At 43.1% G+C, this 22444-nt stretch overlaps 1 protein-coding gene across 7 annotated transcripts in view; it reads left to right on the top strand.

Annotated features, from left to right (window-relative positions):
- The window catches only part of CACNA1H (calcium voltage-gated channel subunit alpha1 H), a 416735-nt gene that overhangs the window by 351658 nt on the left and 42633 nt on the right, over window positions 1-22444 (top strand). For 5 of the 7 annotated variants that reach the window (XM_072600754.1, XM_072600744.1, XM_072600718.1 and 2 more), the window contains 9 exons: window positions 3610-4026; window positions 6657-6757; window positions 8552-8675; window positions 9521-9589; window positions 10528-10712; window positions 15624-15750; window positions 17233-17358; window positions 19719-19808; window positions 20467-20680. In XM_072600754.1, coding sequence (XP_072456855.1) covers window positions 3610-4026; window positions 6657-6757; window positions 8552-8675; window positions 9521-9589; window positions 10528-10712; window positions 15624-15750; window positions 17233-17358; window positions 19719-19808; window positions 20467-20680 — 1453 coding nt within the window. The remainder of the gene's footprint in view (window positions 1-3609; window positions 4027-6656; window positions 6758-8551; window positions 8676-9520; window positions 9590-10527; window positions 10713-15623; window positions 15751-17232; window positions 17359-19718; window positions 19809-20466; window positions 20681-22444) is intronic. The other 2 variants (XM_072600736.1, XM_072600726.1) reach the window with 1 other exon arrangement.

Below are 22444 nucleotides of genomic sequence, written 5' to 3'. Positions count from 1 at the left end.
CTGTTAAAGAAGAAAAGTCATTCTTATAAGCCCTCATTAGGGGAACTTGATCCCTGCCAATAAACCTGTCATCCTTAAATATTTTAAACCATGTTCCTGGAATCCAAATCCCTTTCTTTTTTGTTTTCAAATCCCACTCTTAAAGACCATTCTTTTAACCAGCTGTTCACATCCCAAATGGTCAATCCCAAGATGCCTTTTTCTTCTCAAGTCTGTCTCCATTTGGAAAACACTACCTGTGCCTTTCCTCTGAGATTATCTTGCATTTGAATTATATCTGTCTTGCAAGTTAAATTTTGGGCATGTTATCCCTCCCTTTAGAATCTGAGATCCTTGAGGACAGGGACCATTTTTGCCCTTTTTTGCCAAGGACTGCCCGCAGAGTGCCTGGCATATAGTGGGCACTTAATATTTGTTAACTTGGCTTTCTTTAAACCTCCAATGCTTGACACATAGCAAATGCTTTCGACTGTTTTCTCCATGCATCTATCCAGGATCAGGCCTTTCTCCTAGCCCTTTTCCTGAAAGTGTTAATGGTATCATTCCAAGCTGTAGATGGCTTCTTTCCTCTGTCTCGAAGCTCTTTGGCTTCTTTCTTAAGACTTCATAATCTTCAACAGTGTTCTCTATATTTATTCTGTAAGTTTGAGCCTAGGTGAATCATCGGATTTAGGTAGAAGTCATCAGGTATGATGAGGCTTAGGAAATTCCTCATCATGCTCAAGATACATGCTGTAGGGAGAAATTTTTTTATTATTATTGTCAAGCTGACAAATATCTGCCTCATCATCTCTCAACAGAGAGTCTCCAACTGCTTCTCCTCATCTCTTCCTCCTCTGACCCTTACTGGATGATTACTTATCCTGTGGATACATGTCATTCCTTAACAAGAAATTCCTTCCTCTTTAAAAGGTGCAATTTCCTCCTCTTCAAGAAAAGACTCATATGTATTGCTGAGCTACATGGATTCAATGTTCTTTCTTCTCTTTCTTCTCTGTATCATATTCTATCATTGTGACTCCAAACTCCAGACAAGTATTAGGATTCCCCTCAGCCTCTTAAGATCCTTTGTCTTTTTTGTGTTCACACAAAAGCTTTTCTTCTAATTTGTTTTCTTTATTTGTTTTGTTTTTAAAGAATACTCTGTTCTCCTCGGTAGACTGGAGAATTGGGAGGTGTGCCTCAACTCTCTTTTTTTTAACCTTTATTCTATGAAGGAGAACAGCCTATACTTTGAGCAAAGATAAGAGGCACTTGGTCATGGCAGAAATAAAAGCATCACATATTCTTTGCATGTCATTGCAAAATTCATCCTGCTCTCGATACTTGCTTAAAAAGGAGATCCGAAGCCCTTTGTGGACCTTGCTAGCTGCTCCCCTGGAAGGCTGCTGAGACAAATGGGATAGACTACATGGCACAGTGGGTTCAAAGAACTGGGTTCCAATCCTAGCTCTGACACTAACCATGTGACCATGAGTCATTTCCTTAATCTCTCTGGACCACAGTAGGTCCAAGGAACTGGGTTCCAATCCCAGCTCTGACACTAATCACATGACCATGGGTCATTTCCTTAATCTCTCTGGACCTCAGTGGGTCCAAGGAACTGGGTTCCAATCTCAGCTCTGACACTAACCATGTGACCATGGGTCACTTCCTTAATCTCTCTGGACCTCAGTGGGTCCAAGGAACTGGGTTCCAATCCCAGCTCTGACACTAATCACATGACCATGGGTCATTTCCTTAATCTCTCTGGACCTCAGTGGGTCCAAGGAACTGGGTTCCAATCTCAGCTCTGACACTAACCATGTGACCATGGGTCATTTCCTTAATCTCTCTGGACCTCAGTGGGTCCAAGGAACTGGGTTCCAATCCCAGCTCTGACACTAATCACATGACCATGGGTCATTTCCTTAATCTCTCTGGACCTCAGTGGGTCCAAGGAACTGGGTTCCAATCTCAGCTCTGACACTAACCATGTGACCAGGAGTCATTTCCTTACTCTTTCTAGCTCTCAGTGTCCTCATGTTGAAAATGAGGAAGCTAGACAAGATGGCTTCTAGGATACCTTCTACCTCCAAATCTATGATCTTATAAAACTGTGCCATGCCAAAAGAGGATCTTCAACCCAGAGATATCACTTTCCCTTCTCTCTTTTTTTAGCTCCTTACCATTGTTAACACTTTATTGGTCATGTTCACCTTCCCTTCCCTTCTGTTACTACTACTGCTGCCAAAAGTAATTAGTATACACAAAGTGCTTTAACACATTATTTCATTTTATCTTTACAGCATTATTCCCATTTTACAGGTGAGGAAACCAAGGCAGACAAAGGTTAGGTGACTTACCCAAGTTCACATGGTTAGGATGTGTCTGAGGTCAGATTTTAATGCAGGTCTTCCAGACTTTGGATATGGCAGCCCTCTAGCAATCATATCCACTTAGTGGCCTCTTACCAATTTATCTTATTGTGTCTTACCAGCTTCCTTGCCCTTGAGTCCTCCCTCCCTTCATTATATCTCCTCTTGATTCTAGTATCTAGAGATCCTATCCTTCTATTCTTTCTTCCCTTCCTGCTCCTCTCTTCTCCTCTATCCTCTTCCTTTCCTTCATGTTCTTATAGTTCAGCTCCAGTCTTGCCCTTCCATTAGGTAAAATCCTTCTCCTTTTTCTCCTCCTCCTGAAATTTCTCAGTTCCTCCCAGAAGCTATAATCCTGTTGCATTCCCACTTCTTTCCGCTGGCCACCCCTAAATTACTCTTCAGTGTCTTTTTCTAACTTGAGATCCTAGGTCATACCTGACCTCAAAGGATCACATGTTCTCATGTTCTTGTATTCAAGGTAACTTAGACTGGGAGATCTGCCCTGGGTTCAAACCCATCCCTGTCATTAATTCATTATGTGACCTTGAGCTTTCCCTCCTGCGATGAGTAGAAATGATGTTCCCTATTCTACTTCTCTCAGAAGACCTGGATTCAAATCCTGCTGTGAGAATTTAATGAGAGAGTGAATGGGAAAACATTCTGTAAATTATAAAGAATGTTATCAACTTTTAAGGAAGCAACAAGTTATATTGTAGCTAAGAGAATGATGAATTCATTTTAAGAAAACTTGAATTAGATTCCAGTTCTACTATTGACTATTTAGTGCTTTGGGCAAGTCACCTTACCTCCATGATCCTCTATTTCCTTATCTATAAAGAAAAGAAATTAGACTAGATCTTAATCCGGGGCGCATGGACTTGTTTTTTAAAGAGAAGCAGGGAAAACTATTTTAATATAACTCTTTTCTTTATAATTCTGTGTACTTTATTTTATGAATTTAAAAACATAATTCTGAGAAGGGGTCCATAGGCTCCACCAGACTGCCACCGGGTTTCAGGACACTAAAAGAGTGAAGAACGCCTAGACTAAATGAACTCTTAGGCTTCTTCTGTGCCTAAATCCTATGATCTTATATTCCTAAACCTTTTGAAGATAGCAAGGTGCTTTGTAAACTGTGAACAGATTTATGATCTCCAAATCTCTTTGCAAACTACAAAGGACTTCATATGTCATTGATTTCTTATTATTGTTTTCCCTCATGTCATGTCCTTCCCTGACTGTCTCTCAGTCCAGCCTACGCAGCTCTCCCTGTGCCAACTGGGGCCCCAATAGTACATGGGGCAGCAGGCGCTCCAGCTGGAACAGCCTGGGCCGGGCGCCCAGCTTAAAGAAGAAGAGCCAATGTGGGGAGCGCGAGTCGCTACTCTCTGGGGAGGGCAAAGGCAGCACAGATGACGAGTCGGATGATGCCAAACAGGGCTCAGCAGGCAGGGCATCCCAACTGCGCCGAGCCGAGTCCCTGGACTACCAAAGTACGTTGGACCTGCGAGAGGGGCTCCAAAGGCTGCCCCCGCGCCCAACTGCTCTGCTGCCCCTGGAGTACCAGGACTGCAATGGACAGATGGTGCACATGCCCAGTGAGTTCTTCCTACGCATCGACAGCCACAAGGAGGACCCTTCAGACTATGATGATGATATGGATGATGTGAGTTGGGTCACTCATCAGGTCACATGGATGTGGGGGGGTGGGAGTATCTCCTTCACTCCTAAAGTCTCTGAATCTCTCAGAGAAGTGAAGGGATGATGCTAATGCTGGTGCTCTTGATGCTGATACGGACGATAGGAACAGCAGTAATTCACATGTCCACAGCACTTTACAATCTGCAAAGCACTTTTCTCAAAACTGTTCATTGAGACATTTGTGCAACTACGATTTATTCCCTTTTTAGTCATTAAAAAACTGAAGCTCAGAGAGTTTACGTGACTTTCTTAAAGTCCTACAACTAGTAAATCTCAGAACCAGAATTGGAGCCGTTTTGCTCCAACATCAATGCTTTTTCCATTGTCTCACACTAGCTTTGATAATCATAATAATTATTGTTTCTAGAACACTTTCCCCTCCCTTGTCTCATTTGGAACCCTGTAATGTTAAAAGTCAAATCAATCAAGTGATTGTTAAGTGCCTACTATGTGTTAGACACTCTGCAGGGCACAGGGAACACAGATACAAAAATGGAAGCAATTCCTTCTCTCAAACACCTTACATTCTAACAGGGAGACAGAAGGTACAGGTGTAAGTCTATGGTTAGTCCCCAATGAGGACCTACAATAAATCTTCTCAATTGGTCTCATTCAGATTGTTGTTGTGCAGTCGTGTCCAACTCTGTGACTCCATTTGGAGTTTTCTCGGCAAAGATACAGGAGTGGTTTGCCATTCCTTCTCTAGCTCATTTTACAGATGAAGAAACTGAGGCAAACAGGGTTATGTGACTTGCATAGGGTCACACAGATAATAAGTGTCTAAGGCTGGATTTGAACTTACAAAGATGAATCGTTCTCATTACAAGCCCAGTGCTATATCCATTGCCCCCATTATTCAGATTAAGACTCAATATATCCAATGGGCTGGAACAGATTACCATTTTCCTTAATTATAACTTTGAATAATGTGAACTGAAATATATGTACAACCACTTCAGGGGACTCATGAGTCATACTATTTGGGACATAACTATATTGCAAATTAATATAAAGAGAAGAAGTACAAATAAATAAAACAGTTCAATACAAAGTCATTTGAAAGGGAAGACTCTCCAATGCAGGGGATCAAGAAAAGCTTCAAATACAAGATAGCTCTTGAGCCAGGTCATGAAGGAAGAAAGGAGGAAGCAGGGAGGGGCTGTATTCCACGCTTGGAGAGTGGGGGAGATGGCTTGTGTGAAGATGCAAAGTCCGAAAATGAAGTACCATGTTGGGTGCAGAGAGAAAGCCAGTTTGGCTGGATTACAGACTACAAAATTGGGAGTAATGTAAATTGAGGCTAAAAAAAAATACATTGGAACAAGGTTGTGAAAAGCTTTTAAAAGCCAAGAGGAGTTTACATTTTTTTCCTGGAAAAAAAAAAACAGACCTACTGGAGATTACTGAATCAGGTCTGCTCTTAAGCAGAATGATTTTGACAACTATGTGGAAGATAGGCGGCTATGTGTCCCAACAGATCGAGTGCTAGACCTGGAGTCAGGAAGTCCTGAGTCCAAATCCAGCTGCACACATACATACTTACTAGCTATGTGACTCTGGGCAAGTCACTGACCTTCTCTGTCTGCCTCAGTTTCCTCATCTGTAAAATGAGGATAATAATAGCACTTACCTCCCAGGGTTGTTGTGAGGGTGAAATAAGTTAATATTTGCAAAAATGTTTTGCAAACATTAAAACACAATTAAATGATAGTTACTGCCATCATGATTAGTATTAATGTTATCACTGACCAGAGCAAGGAGAGATTGCTGTAAAGAGACCAATTAGGGGACTTCTACAGTGATCTAGGGGAGAGGCATAAGGGCCTGAACTAAAGTGATAGCTTGTGTGAGTTCAAGGAGCCTCAGAGATCATCTGGACTCACCTCCTCAGTTCACAGATGAGACCACAGAGAAGGCACTTTCTCAAGGTCACTCACAAAATTTACAGTAAAGTTGGTAGAGCCAGGTCTCCTAGCCCCTAGGCTGGTGCTTTCTCCACCACACCATGCTAACTCTCACTAGTAAAGAAGGAACATCCTCAGTTGTCCTACCTCTATCATCCCTCTGAAGGACTCAGAAGAAGACTATCTTGCTTAAAGGTCTCCCCAAGAGAGGGCACATAGGGACCTATATATTGGGTAGGGTAGGTTTAGTGATCCATGATCAGATAAAGGAGCCCCATTTCCTCTCATCCCCAAGAGCAAATGTTTTTGTGAAAGGGAACATGGTATGATGGGAATGGTACTAGATTTGAAACCCAAAGACTTGCTACCTCGTGTGCAATTTTGAGTAAATTCCTTATACTGTCTTGGTCTCATCTAACAAATTATTCATCCTTCATTCTTGAAGAGGACCAATGACATCGAAAAGGGCAAAGTCTTAAATTGCAAGTTAATTGGATTTAAGTGAGTCAGGGCTGGGCAAAGTCATCAGCCTCCTTCTCTCCTTCAAGAGTCATCAGAGTCCAATGGCAAAGCATAGGTCAGAACGACTGGCAATAACCCCAGCCTGACAAATAAGAGATTGGGGGTAGATAGTCATTAAATCCTCTCCAGCTCTAAAGCTCATGATCCTTTGATTGTCTTTCTCTTTCAGAGCTATTGCTTCCGACTGAAAAAGATGTTGGAGCCCTACAAGCCAGAATGGTGTAAGACTCATGAAGACTGGTCCTTCTACATGTTCTCACCTCAGAACCGGTAAGAAGCTGCCCATCCACTGCAGATGGTGATGACTGAGTCTTCCTCTGGGCACAGCAGCATCAGCCTTCAAAGGTGGCCCTGTAGGGTTTGAGAAGCAGGCATGGCCCCTGACCTCTAGAATCTCATAAATGGCATTGGTCAAACCCCATCCCTAGGATCACCACCACCCTGTGCCCACTGTCTCACATAGGACACTGCCAGCTTCTGCAAGTTGTCTACCACCCTCTATGGTATTATACTCCATCTCTAGTCAAAAGCAAACAGGGAAGAGAGGGAATCTTAGTCCTGGTTGGTTCTTCTTTCTATAGTTGAGAACTAACTAATGCTGCACCCAAGCATCTTCCTATATTGACACCACCAAAATATCTAGATGTTTATTTATAATAATAACAACATAAAGGACCATATATATTGTAGACTACTATGACTGAAAGAGATGTCAAAACATCAGGCAAAGAATGTCAAGAATGAAAAGGAACTTAGACCTTGGAACAAAGAATGGTAGAGCTGAATTGGACCTCAAAATATTGGACATAGAGTATCAGAACTGAAAGGAATCCTAGAAAAAATAAACCATAAAATATCATGGTTCAAAGGGAACTTAGAATGTGGAACATGGGATGGTTTTAAAGATGGAAGGAATCTTGGAACATAAAATGTAGAATGTCAGAAGGGAATTCAGATCATAGAACAAAGAATGTCAGAACTGAAAGTACCTCAGAACATAAAATGTAAGTGCTCAGAGGAATCTCAGAACAGAGAACATTGAATGTCAGAGCTAAAAGATCATAGATCAAAGAAAGTTAGAGGTAGGAGGAACCCTAGAACACAGAATATCAAAGCTAGATGGAACTAAGGTTCTAAGGAACATAAGTTCTCAGAACTGGAAGGGACCTTGAGATTCTCAAGTCCAGTCTTTTTATCTTAGAGGCAAGAACATATAGTGCTAAGGGTGGCTAGGTGGCACAGTAGAAAAAGTTCTGATCCTGGAATCAGGAAGACCTGAGTTCAAATTCAACCTCAGATACTTATCTCAGACACATTACCTCCATTTGCCTCACTATTCTTAACTTTGAAATGAGCATGATAACAGCACCTACCTCCTGGGGTTGTTGTGAAAATCAAATGAGATGATATTTGTAAAATGTAAAGTGCCTGGTGCAAAGTAGGTGCTATAAAAATATTTATTGCCTTCCTTTTCCCTTCCTCCCTAGTAGCAGAGCTAGACTAAAATAAAGACTAGTTCACACAATAATCTACCACTTTCACCCCTTGCCTTAAAGCCATATCATTCTCCATAAATCCGTAAGAAGGATACCAAAAGTCCTAACAAAGTCTTACTACCACCCCCAAAATTCTCCATATCTATCACCACTGACCTGTGCCTGCAATGCAACCCTTGGCATGACATTAGCCTGTCATCATGGAGTGAGCACAAATCTTGCAGCCAGAACGCTTGGGTTCAAAACTTGGCTGTACCCTTTTCCCACTTTGGGACCATGCTTTACATTTTCCAGAGCCATTATCTCATTGGCACCACCCTGGGAGGGAAGCAGGGCACAGCTTACTCATCATCCTTGTACAGATGAGTGAACTTCATTTAGGTTCAGGCAAGAGAATGACACACCAAGTTACACAAAATTAGGGACTAACCAGTTCTAAAACACAGCTCTGGTAACCCCCAATTCAGAGCTGTTTCCATCAGAGCACACTCATTTACAGGCAACATCGGGTTTTGAGACCATATGTTCCTCCTGGATTCCTGAATCTATTTTTTTTTTCTCCACCCAGGGCCCGGGTCACATGTCAGAAGGTCATTGCCCACAAGATGTTTGACCATGTGGTTCTGGTGTTCATCTTTCTCAACTGTATCACGATAGCCCTTGAGCGACCTGACATTGATCCTAACAGCACAGTAAGTACTCCTATTCCAAGAACAAGAAGGCCCCCTCATTAACTCACCTTGGGAATCACCACAAGCCTGGCTTCCTAGGGGAAAGAAAAGTGGCAACAATTCTTTGTCTTGGAAAGGGAGGAAGATCTAGGGAATAGAACATAACTTCCTTGAGGACAGGCACTAATTAATTTTTGTTTTTGTATCACCCAACCCTGGCACAGTACTTGGAGTACACGGTAGGCACTTAACAGATCCTTGTAGATTGATTGATTTTCCTACATAAAATGGGATGATTTCTCTTCCCCCAACCTTCAAAAACACACATACACACACAGACAGATCTTCCCTCATTATGGGTTTTGGCTTGTCTCAGGGATGACCAAGTTATCCAGCAGAATTACTCTCAAATGGCCGTGACAGATTTGTCAGCACTGCCTGTCCCCACTGGATGTAGGTCTCTGTCACCCTCCAGAGATGACCCTGAAGCTGGTGTCTTTAGTGAGAGTCACTGACAGGGTAGCTCATATGATCGGAGAACAGAAGAATGTCAGAATTGGCGGGGACCTTAAATATTCTCTAGTCTAACAGGTCCACACTCATTTCACAAATGGGGAAACTGACATGATGGGGTAAGAGATCACCTCAAATCAAGTCAATGGAAGAACTAGAATTAATATAAATCTCCTAGCTCAAAGTTCAGGACTTTTTCAACTACACCCTTCCTCTTAGAGATATTCTGCCCTTAGAAACGTAAACCATGAATGCCCCCAATTTCTCATTTACTGAGGGCAATGTAGCTCCAGCCTACTACTCCTCTGGGTCCTCACTGTCAGGAATTTTCATGTCATGTCCCTTCCTTACAGGAGCGGGTCTTCTTAAGTGTTTCCAATTACATCTTCACAGCGATCTTTGTGGCTGAAATGATGGTGAAGGTATCTGGCATCAAGGTTTTCTTTTTGATTGGATAAAAGCACAGAGAAGCAAGGGAGGGTAGCAAGTGGGGAGTCAGGGGGAGGGGTTCAGCATGGCTTTTGCTCAGCAACCTAGTAAACATAGCATATGGTTTCAAAGGAGTCTAAAGAATAGTCCACAGGAAGACCCAAAATCTCCATGTGTCTGTCCAACTGTCTCTAGGTCCACCACTCATTGCCCTGAAATTTCCTCCCCACAGACTATCTCACCTACTAAAATCCTATTTGTTCTTCAAGATCCTACTCAAGCACCATCATTTCTGTGAAAGCTCCCCTGATTTCCCCTCACCAGAAGGGATCTCCTTCTTCTGAAGTCTCCCTACAATGCCTCCCCATGGTCTTGAATGCAAGCTACTGATATCTCATGTCCATTACTAGATTATAAGATTCCTAAGAGTAGCAACCAAAGATGAATCTTGGTATACCCCACATATCCACCACAGGGTGCCATCCATCCATCCATTCATTCATTTGAACAAACATCTGTTAAGCACCTAGGAAGAGCTTGCTTTTCTATAGATATACAATTAGCACATTTTATTCAATAATTCTTTGAGGGAGACCATGCAAGCATCCATATCCCCCAATTTACAGATTAATCAACTAAGGCTGAGAAAGGTGAAACAGCAGGCCCACAGCCACCCAAGTCACACATTTCAGATCTGAGATTTCAACTCAGGCCTCTTGTCTCCGAGTCCAAAGCTCCTTTGACCATCCCCTTTTGTCTCACTATGTGTAAAGACCCAAACTAGGCCCTAGGGGAGACACAAAGATAAGTAAGACATAAATAAGGGTTGTGCACACAGCTAGCATCCAGTAAAAGCTTCCCGCAAGGCTGTGCACATAGTATTCCCTCAATGACATTCTTGAGTTCATAATATCTGTGACTCCATCCCCAGGTAGTGGCCCTGGGCTTTTTCTCTGGGGAGAACAGCTACCTGCAGAGCAGCTGGAACGTGCTGGATGGGCTGTTGGTCTTCGTCTCCATCATCGATATTATTGTCTCCATGGCCTCAGCTGGTGGGGCCAAGATCCTGGGCATCCTCCGGGTCCTGCGATTGCTGAGGACACTGAGGCCACTTCGGTATGTACTGGACTCTGGAATCTGTCCCCCTGGAGCAGGACTGGGTACCCAAAGAATATCCTTCCTACAGCCAGTTCTCCATTATCTAAAGGTACATGACCCATCGTGTGGCTTATCCAAGCCTTTTCACTCTGTCTCTACCTTCTCCTTGGCTCCTGGCCAATCCAGAGCCCCAAAGGACAATCAGAAGCAATAAAAGGGAAGAGGGTCATGCACATGTTTATTATATTTATTAAATATATTTATTATATATTATATAAAATATATTTAAATAAATAACATTTTATATAGAAAGCATTTTTATACAATGCTTTAAAGTTTGCAAAATGCTTTACATACATTGACTCAAGTCAGGGGAATAGGTGCTATTATTATCCCCATTTTATAGAAAAGAAAAATGAGACTGAGATTTAAATGAGTTTTCCTGAGTCACAGAACTAGTGTCTGAAGCAAGATTTAAACTCGGGTCTTTCCTGACTCCAGACCTTGTATTCTATTCAGTCTGCTGCCTAGCTGCTGCTAGTTACTCCTTGGTGGCAAGGCAGGCTGAAGGACTCCTCTCCTTCCTCATTTCTACCTCTTAGCTTCCCTAGTTTCCTTCCAAAACCAACTCAAACGCTACCTTTACGGAAAGCCTTTCTTTCCGTCTCCCTAACAGCTAGATCCATCCTGGCTAAAGCTCCCCCTACCTACACTGTAGGTAGCTTGTATATACTTATTCATTTATATGTGAACTCTCTGAGAGCAGCAACAGGTGTTTTTGCCTTTCTGTGTAGCCCCAGCACTTAGCACAGTGCCTGGATATAACAGGTGATTAATAAATGTTGGTTGGTTGATTAACTGTCCGATGACTAGGCCAAGAACTGAGCCTTAAATGCTGTGATATGAGAGATACTAGGTGTGCCTCCTTCTCTTCTACAAATATCTCCCCAACTGGACTAAAATTCTACTACTACAAAGTCATCTTTTTTCACCTGTAGTAGACCTATACGGGCACATACTTGTGTCCAATAACGCAGTACACTGAGTCTTTATTGGTTCACACTGTAGCAGGGATTAGATGGTAGCCAGGGTGGCACAAGAACACTGGATGGGCATTGTGGTAAGTGAGACAGATGCCTCACATTCTTTGCTCAGTCCCTAGGGCCATCTTAGAATACTTAACCCATCTTCATAGTCCCCTTCCAAACCCTAAATTCTGGAGAGCAGCCCTCTTGAACTGATCTTTAAGAGGTCAATGTCACCAGAAGAGTCTGACTCTAATGCCAGGGATCTGATGGAGTCATCCTGGACCAACTTGTAAGAGCCAATTGTTAAATTTTCAATGGGAGCCTTTACACCTCAGAAATCCACAAATGCTACAGATCAGGGTTGAATTATTTTGTTGATTGTCTAGACTTAAGCAAGTTATGAAGAAAATGTTAATAATGCAAATTAAACTGAAACTTATCTCATGTCTACTTTTTATTTTGAAGAGCTGATTGTTAAATATTTTCCAGCATACCCCTGCCTAATGTAATAAACAGCCTCCGTTAATAGTCACTCCAGAAAAATAAAATGGCAGGCCTTAAGAAGACTTTGGAGATCAAATCTAACATTCTCATTTTATTGGGGAAACTCTTTGCTCTGCACGTTTGAATCCTCAGGAAAAGGTCTGATGACCCGATAGGGGAACCAGCAAAAACTAGTACTTAATTCAAAAATTTTAAATAAGAAGGCAGAGATAGGGTCTGTTAAGATGTATAAAAAGTTCATAGGTATTTTGCCCTTTGTGTCTTGCTCCAAAAGGGAATTTTCCTTTGAAGTTAATACATTAACAGGACAGTAAATCAGTGCTCAGGTCTGAATTGCAAGACAATGGCAAGGACTAGGCAGCTAGGAGGCCCAATGTATAGAGTGTTGGGCCTGGAGTTAGGAAGATCCAAGTTCAAATTCAACCAGAGACACTTACTTGCTAGATGACCCTGGCCAAGTTGTTTAACTCTGTTTGCCTCAGTTTCCTCATCTATAAAATGAGCTGGAGAAGGAAATGACAGACTACTCCAGTATCTTCACGAAGAAAGCCTCAAATGGGGTCACGAAGAGATGGACAGAACTGAAATGCCTCAACCACAACAGAATCAATGACTAGAGGAAAAAGAGAGTTATAAGGCTAGAAGTATTTGTTGAAAGATAAATACGACCAGATGGAAGCCAGTAGCCCCACGATCCAGTCTCACCAGTCCTCCCACTATTGGCAGCCACATTCCTCATAGTCAAGCCTAGACTTCCATCTCTTGTGCTCTGAAGTATGAGTGATCTCCACAGACATCAGATATTCATCGGGTACTGCCTTTTGCCAAACCATCCTACTTCCCATTTGTTGGCCTTCCTTCTTATAGTATGGGGAGAATAATCTCCAAAGGCAGCATTAGCTAATCCAGATCACTTATTATGGTGGTGATTGGTCAATCTCTTAAAAAGCCCCAGTCCTGAGCTAAGGGACCTCAGACTGATTCCATCTTAGGCCTGCGTGTTCTTCATGTGCATGAATCTAAATCAGTGAAAAGTGGTCTCCTGTTCCACTTTATACTGGGCAGTCAGATGGGTACATAAATCAACAATTCACACCTTTGGATTGGTAGAGTGAGGAAGCAAATGTTGGTACTAGTAATTAAGAGCATATGAGCTCTGCCAGAGAGAGAGAGAGAGAAATATTATATATGATCACACCATCTATCATCTATCAACAAGGGTACATTAACCAGTTTGAGTGTGAACATGGGGGCCAATAAATCTGTCCCCACACTGGTTATGTGACTGGCTCCCATGGAGCTGGCTTTGCAAGGAATCACTAAAAGGGAGTGATGGTAGAGGAGAAGGGGAAGGGGGAGGGAGCTGTACTGTCTTCTCAGCCAGTAAGAGGTAAGAGATAAATGATCCCAGTTCCTAGAAAATGGATATCGAAGTATGAAAACAAGGCTTAAGACATGTGGTAGAGGCAGTGGTGGGCTGATATATGTATTTAACCACCAGCTCTCTGAAAATACAGAACATACTTTTAAATTTAAACTGCATCCTTCCTTAACTCTAGACAATCAACAAAACAATAAACCAAGCTCTGCTTTGTAGCATTTGCCAAATTCCAAGGGGTAAATGCACACACTGAAAATTTAACAGTGGACTAGCACAAGCCGGTAGGAGCTGACTCTAACACCCCTGGGTCCACCACATAGAAGGTAAATCAAACCTTGGTGAGACTTGGTGTCCTTTGTGCCAATTCATAGGCCAGTTATGTCACTGCTCTATACAGTTAATTTTAATCATAAATGCAGTAGCTCCATCACTAACCCATTTACTGTTCCTCCATCTCCAAATTCATGCCATTGAATCGGCCATACCACATGCCTATAATACCTTCCTTGACTCAGTTCCCCTTTAGGCTTAACTTAGGCACTATGTCCCCTGAAAGTCAAGCTGCAAATGCCTTCCTCTATAAGGCAACCTTCCATATACTTCATATATTTCCTGTATGTACTGCATTGTGTGTGTGCTGTCTCTCCTATTCAAATGTAAGATCTTTGAGGACAAAGACTGTTTATGCTTTTGTATCCCCAGCACAGAGCCCAGCACACAGTCAGTGTCCTTGTTGGTTCATTGATTGATGATTTACATAGTTGCGGCAACAAGTTTGCATAATCCCACTGCAGATTTATTGTGAAAGGTGATGTGTAATTTATTCCCCAGTATATGAAGAAGTTGAATTGCCTGACTAGGTTATCAAAATAAGCAGCAGCAGCATCTATTCATAGCTCCCATAGCACCCAGTCGCATGGACCTTGAGATCTAAAAAGAACTGTGTGTAGGGCAGCGAGGTGGTACAGTGGAGAGAGTGCCAGGTCTGGAGTCAGGAAGACTCCTCTTCCTGTGTTCAAAATTGGTCTCAGTCACTTACTAGCTATGTGATCCTGAGCAAGACACTTAATTCAGTTTGCCTCCATTTCCTTATTTGTAAAATGAGCTAGAGAAGGAAATGGCAAACCATCCCAATATCTTTTCCAAGCAAACCCCAAATGGGGTCATGAAGAGTCAGATACAACTGAAACAACTCAACAGCAACAACAAAAAGTAGTTCTGTCCATATAGACTGACAGCAGATATCACTCTCTCCATGGTAAAATGAAGTCAAAGTCTGATTCCTGGCTCTTCATGATGACAAGGGTAGACATGGTCAACTTACTGTGAGTGTTGCCCTATCTCCTGATGCTGGGTTAGGTATCAGGAAACCCAAGATCAAGTTTTAGTTTTGCCAATGGATTCCCTATGTCACCTTGAAACAAGTTTCTCTTCCTTCCTGGCCTTTGGTTTCCCCATCTTTGAAAAAAAAAAAAACAGGTAGGGAGGGAACTCATTAAAAGTTATCTAAATGTTCTACCTTGGGGCAGCTGGGTGGTGCAGTGGACAGACTACTGGGTTTGGAATAAGGAAGACTTATCTTCATGAGTTTCAAATCCAGCTTCAGTCACTTAGTACCTATGTGACCCTGGGCAAGTCACTTGACCCTATTTGCCTCAGTTCCCTGATATGTAAAATGAGCTGAACAAGGAAATGACAAATCACTCCAGGATCTTTGCCAAGAAAATCCCAAATGGCATCATGGAGAATCAGACACGACTGGGAAAAAACAAAAACAACTTAAGACAAAAGTGCTCTATCACTTAGCAAAGTGTTTGCATTTAGTACTTAATAAATGTGACTTTATTCATTTCTTCATGTCTAGGGGCGCTACTATCCCTTAGTCACTTGGTGACTCTAATAACTAGGGCTACCAAGTAACCATCAGGTTGGAAATTACATTCCAACAAGGATGCCAGCGATGGATACTAATGTTCAAGTTTTGTTCTTAAATTTCTTTATGATATCTCGGTACAGGGTGATCAGCCGAGCCCCAGGCCTTAAGTTGGTGGTGGAGACCTTGATCTCATCCCTCAGACCCATAGGAAATATCGTCCTCATCTGTTGTGCCTTCTTTATCATCTTTGGTATTCTTGGGGTTCAGGTAAGAGTGTTCTTTGCATTTGCTGGCATAGCATAGACTTGTAGGTGCTGGAGACGTGGTTTCCAGTCCAGCTCTGCCACAAACTCAGTGAATGATCTTCATCAGAACTACAGCTAAGGTCCAGTTAATGTCACACTTAAAACCAGTGTGACAATTGAAAAGTCACTAAATTTCCTTGATACTGTCTCAGGAAAGAGGGAAGGTAAAGGAGGAAGAGAGAAAACTTGGAACTCAAATTTTTTTAAATGAATGTTATGTGAAATAACTAGGCATGAAGTTATTTTTTTTTTTTTTTAGCCTTCAAGTCTTTGGCCACTTTCATTTTCTGAGCCTGAGTCATATATTTAAACATATTTTCCACCAGCCTTCTCTATTCTTTTACACCTAAATCACAGAGGATAAAGTACATGCTGGTTTAATTTTTGCCTTATTGTGTTTTGGTTTTAATTAAATTTTTATCAATTATTAAAGAAAGAATGTGAAAAGTTGCCTTTACTTGTAACTAGGGAAAAATAAAAATGTTATTGAAAAAGAAGGAAAGACAGAAAAGTCATTAAATTTCCTTGGGCCCTGAGTTTCCTCATTTATAAAATGAGAAAGTTGAGCTAGATGTGCTCAAAGGTCCCTTCTATCCCTAGATCTAGGATCCTGATGAAGTGGAATTAGAAAAGGCATTCTTAACCTGGTCTGTGGTTAGATTTCAGGGGGTCCATGAACTTGGATGGGAGGGAGATATTTTATTTCAACATAATTTTGTTTCATTGGTATTCCCATGTGTTTTAATTTATGGATATAAAAACATTGTTCTGAGGAGGGGTTCATAGCTTCATCAGACTGTCAAAAGGGTCCATGAGATAAAAAAGGTTAAGAACCCTTGGACTGGATGTCCCTAAGGCCCCCTCCCAGATCTAGCATTCCATGATTCTATTTCAGGGTGGGGGGAAATTAGGCTCAATATCATGAATTTCCATTTGATAGATGAGAAAATTAAGGCCTAGGAGAGCTCTGGGTAGGTCATATTTTCCCATCTCTAAACCTTTGCAAGTGTTCTTCCTGCCCCCCACCTCCCCATCCTTGAAAGAAATTCCTCCCACCTACCCTGACTGTTCTTGAATCCCCTCTTTCCCTCAAGGCCTGTCTGAGGTGGGGTACCTGTGCCCTAGAGGCCACATGTGGAGGCCACAGGTCCTCCAGTGTGGCTGCATTCTTCTATAAAGCCCTCTCTGACCACCCCACCTCCAAAAAAATGATTTATCCTAGAACTTTTCTTGCACCCTCTTCTTTGTATCCTTGTAGCATAGGTATCTGTAGATGTGTCTCTCTGCTCCTCCATCCCCCCCAATTATATTGTAAGCTCCCTTGAGAATAAGATCTCTGTCATATCCATCTTTGGATCCCCAGCATCCAATGTATATTAAGCCTTTCATGAGTGTTTGTATATATGAATGTTGGTTGAGATGAGCTGTTGTCTCTTCCTTCCAGCTCTTCAAGGGTAAGTTTTATTACTGCGACGGGCCAGACACTCGGAACATCACCACCAAAGATGACTGCTGTGCAGCTCATTACCGCTGGATCCGGCGCAAGTACAATTTTGATAACCTGGGTCAGGTGAGCACCCCATCAGGACTGGCTGTGGCTAAGACCAGGTCCCCAGATGACAGGCTGGGATCAGGTGACCTGAAGACTTATGTTGTGTCCAGACCATCCTTCCTGTTCCTGTGCCTGACTCCTACCCCAAGCAGAACCCCCAAGGAAAAGTTTCCACTACAGTTAGAGTCAAGCAGAAAAAGGGATCTGGGCACTGAGCAGGTCCTTAGGACCTAGATGGTTTCTTAATCCATCTAGGGAGTATGGGTTGGACACAGTTGACTCTGCAGCAGTGGGATGGTATAGCAGACAGGTTGAATGTTGGGCCTGGAGTCAAGAAGACCTAAGTTCAAATCATTCCTTAGACTGCATGTTGTCTGCGTAATCCAGGGCAAGTCACTTAACCTCTCTCAAGCTCCATAGCCTTATCTGTAAATTGGAGGCAATAATATCACCCACCTCATAGGGTTGTTGTAATCATCAGATGGGATAATCTATGTAATATATGGATTATGTAGCATTGTTAAAGTGCTGTATAACTATTATCACCAGCCGCAGTAGAACTGACAGTCAGATTCCAGTCTAGAAGGCTGGAAGAAGCTGTTAACGACAACACCATCAGACACACCTAGGGTTGAGCCAGACTCCCAAGAAGTTTAGAGTCTGCCATTGTTGGCCATGGAAGGCTTTAGATTATATGCTCTGTAAGGGCAGGGACTGTCTTTCTTTTAATTAATTGTATCCTAAAAATTAATTATTTAATTAGTTTAATTATTTTAATTTCATTAAGCTAATTAATAGCACAGTGCCTGGTATATTGTAAGTGCTTAATAGATGCTTATTGGATTATCAGACTGGATGAAAGGATAGAGCCCTGGCTGAGACCCCAATTGTGTTTATCTAACTAAGGTGCTAGAACCTACCAGATCATTAAACCATATCAGGCCCAGCAGCATCATCTTGTAGCCATCTGTTGTCCTATTTCCTAGCCTCGCCCTGCACCCTCCCACCTCCATACCTTTGCTCACACCATGCCCTAAATGTATTCCCTCCACCCCTACCACAATAATAATCTCCATCTGTAGATGCCCCCCTTTCCTTCAAAACCTGATCTAGGTTCTCCCTTTTTCAAGCTCCCTCTCCCCTCATTTCCCCAGGTGAAAATGATGTGCTCCTCCTCTAATTTCTCCTAGCACTTTGCCTAGACCTCTCCTTGGCTCTAGTCTCATTCATCTCTGCGCCATCATTACATCATCATTTCTGCATATTTTCTTCCTCCCATTGAATGTAAACTATTTGCGAGAAGGGTCTGTGTCATCTCTGTCTGGCTCTCACCAGTGTTCAGCATAGGACTTACATAAAAGAAGCAATTTCTGAGAAATAGCGGAAGGTGTGCTGATATTTGAACTCCAAGGACTTCAGTTTAAATTCTCAAACCGCCATTTAATACCTATCAATTTCCTCATGGAAACCAGGGAGTTAGATTAGAGAATCTCTAATATCCCTTCCAGCGCCAAATCTAGGAGCCTATAATCCCTAGAGTGCTGGATTTCAGAGTCAAAGGACCTCCCTTTGAATCCCAACTCCTTCACTTACTACCCCCTAAGTGACCTTGGGCCAGACAATCCCCTCCCCTGGGCCTCTGTTCCCTCACATAGAAAATGAAGGATTCAGGCTAAGATGATTTCTGAAGTCCCTTTTACCTCTAAAGCCATGATCTGTTGCTGTGATCCATTAATAAATATGTGGTGAAATGAACTAAAATTGCCCCCTGCTAAAGGTTTCAGGCCCACTCTAAGCCCCTAATGGTCTCCTCCCTGCCAATGACACTGTCCAGATGCTTTGAGTTCTGATATCCCTTCCTCCCTTTCCCTTTCCAAATGTGGAAGATTCTGAGTTATAAGCAGGTCTGTTTATCCCTCAAGAAAAGAGCAAGTTCACAAATTGTCCGAAGGACATACAAGAGTCATAGTGCTAGCAAAATAACTATCTGAGCAAAAAAGAAGACACAGAGATCATCCCACACAATGATTCCATTTTACAAAGAGGCAAACTGAGGCCCAGAGTGGGTAAGAAACGTACTAAAAATTGCACTGCAAGTGGGTGGGAGAGCTAGAACTGTAAAACCAGGAATCCTGACTCTTACCTCAGGAATTTTTTTTTAGCTTTAACAAAGTTCTTTCCTATCTATGACCTCTTTTTATAGACTGTTGAGAGCTTCAAGGCCTGATGAAGTACAATAATCTGGAGTTCTTAGCAGGCTTTCAGTTATCCCTACCTCTTCTTCTCTGAGTTAGTGAATAAGAATGGGAGGGGCAGTGGGTTACAGGACTGGACATCCACAGGTCCTGACTCCACTTCTCCCTGTCTTTCTGGGCCAGGCTCTTATGTCCCTTTTTGTGCTCTCGTCCAAGGATGGCTGGGTGAACATCATGTATGATGGCCTGGATGCCGTGGGCATCAACCAACAGGTACCTAGGGGGTCCAAGATGGCAGCATTTTTCCATGGGACAGCATGAATCCCAGTGCATTTTTAGAAAAGTAAGGTCTTCCTCACTCTTATTGCCCACCCTCAAATGTCCCACCTCCTCCTTTTCTACCAGACTTAGAGTTTCTAAACCAGGAGTGTGCCAGTGAAATCCTGAAATACACACACACACACACACACACACACACACACACACACACACACACACACACTTCTGGGGACAACCCCGCTAGGGAGGCACCTATGCAGTGCATACAGCACTTAGGACAGCCCCCAGTCCCAAAATCTCTCTCCGTGGTATCTGAAATTCCAATTTCCTTCCACTGAGGCCACTATAAAAATTAGGGTGCCCTTGGCCAAGGCCATTCTCTAAGCCATTTTAAGAACCCCTTAGCAGAGCAAGGTCCCTGGGGAAGAAAACCGAAGAGGGGCTGGATGGGGGAGCGGAGTGTTGCGGGAGATGAGGCAGTACCAAAAAATAAACCCTGAATAGAAGACGTGGGGTGGGCACAAAGGAACACAGACTGTTGGGGCGCAGGCAGAGGGCTCTGGGGACCAGGCGCCGCTCCGTGCCTGGCTCAGACCATGACCCACTGGGCCTTTCCCTTCCTTCCCCTCCTGCCCACCCCGCGGGTCATCAGCCCATCCAGAACCACAACCCCTGGATGTTGCTGTACTTCATCTCCTTCCTGCTCATCGTGAGCTTCTTTGTCCTGAACATGTTTGTGGGCGTGGTGGTGGAGAACTTCCATAAGTGCCGGCAGCACCAGGAGGCAGAGGAGGCACGGCGGAGGGAAGAGAAGAGGCTTCGCAGGCTGGAGAAGAAGCGTAGGAGTAAGGCGATATACGTGTCCGGTCGGTAGATTGCGTTACCAAGTAGACTCATTCCGAGCCCTGCCTGTTGAGACAAAAACACCTTGTCTTGGTTTGTTGGACATGGGGGAGGTAGGACTCTAAGTCACAGGCCACTGGCTCATTCCCTGGACAAGCCTAGCATGTGGCCTGTAGGACAACCTCTGGAATGATCCCCCATCCCCCACAAGCCTTGTTTTCTGGCATACCTATCACACCCACAGTTGGAAAGCCTGGATTTTTTATTTTTCTCCAAGCCTACACTATCCTCATGGAACCTAGTGGGGGTCTCCTACAGTAATGAAGGTGCTTAGGATCTCTGAGTCAGCTTGTGGCCAGTGGAAAAGGGGTATCTTGTATGCTAGCAAATACATATGGTATTTGACCATCCAAGCCTAAGATGGGACCAGGTCAGCCTCTGAAGGTATCAGGATTCCCACCCTCCCTGCAGGATAACCAGGGGGACCTCTGTGCCCTGGGACTTAGAGTGGCCTGCGTTTTCTCTCTCTGGTTTCCAGTTTGGTCCTGTTTGCCTTCTTCCTTCTCCCAACCAGTTGCCATGTGTTTCAGGTTCTGAGTGTCGATGCATGACCCTGCATGCCACCTGGGGTGGGAAAGAAGTACATTTCAAGATGTGGCTATTCACAGAACAGCCATTGGAAGAGATTCTGGTCCTCTGACCCATAGTGCCCAGGACAGTGGTGGAGTAAAGAAGAGAGGACTGGATGGAGAGGTTCCCATGCTGGAGGAATAGGATTCCTTCACAGACTTCATATAAATAATCATAGACTCTTGGGCATGGGAGATACCTCAGAGGTTAGCTAGTCAAACCTACTCCACAGTGTCAGAATCCTCTCTAACCCACCCTCTGCTTGAATGCCTTCTAGAGTCAGGGACCTCCCTATCTAACATTGGGGGAATGGCTCTAGTTATATTGATGATGTTGAGCTGTAACTGGCTTCTACTACTTCTTCTACTACTAGTTCTGTCTTCTGGGACCTTTTGGGAGCCAAAGATAGTGACTGTGGACTTCTCGGTCTTCCCTGCTCCTCACTAAACGTCCTTAGTTCGCTCCAGCGATTCTCCCAGAAAACTGTTTCAAGTCCCCTCAGACATGCTTTCATCTTTTTTCTTCTTTATCCTCTTCTTTTCTTGCACATTTCTGTCATCTTCCTACTCTTCTACCTGAGTCTTTTATTTTTCCTGCTCTACTCCTTTCCTTTCTACTCCAACTACTTTTCCTCCTCCTCTTCTTCATCTTCTACCCCTTCTCATCTTCCTCCTCCTCACTACTTGTATGATCTTGAGCAAGAAACTTAACCTCCCTGGGCCTCCGTTTCTTTAACTGTAAAATGAGGAGTTTGAAAAAGATGGTCTCTTCCTGTTCTAGGGTCCTCTTCTTCCTGTTTTCCTTTCTGTTTCTCTCCTTTGACTCTTTCTTTCCCCTCTTCCTTTTTTTCTTCTTTCTCCCCTCATTTCTTTTTTTTCTTGTTGTCATCAATTCCCTCTCCCTACTTTCCTTCTCCTACTTCTATGTGGCAGAGTGAGGAAAGCACTTGATTGAAAATCAAGAACCTGAGTCAGAATCCTACTCTCTAAATCACTCTAGTTTCCTGGACCCAATTTACTGCTCCATAAAATGAGGGGCTTGGAATGGATGATCTCTGAGCTGCCTTCTAGCTCTTTGATCTTTCTTCTTTTCCTTCTCCTCTCTCTTTCTCCTATTAATTTATTAGCACCTTCTTCAGAAAGTAGGGAGAAGTCGCA

Source organism: Notamacropus eugenii, chromosome 1 (genome assembly GCF_028372415.1).
Source record: "Notamacropus eugenii isolate mMacEug1 chromosome 1, mMacEug1.pri_v2, whole genome shotgun sequence".
In the NCBI taxonomy this organism is placed as follows: Eukaryota; Metazoa; Chordata; class Mammalia; order Diprotodontia; family Macropodidae; genus Notamacropus; species Notamacropus eugenii.
Note: the sequence above shows the minus strand (reverse complement) of the source record. Positions and strands in the feature narration are given on the sequence as shown.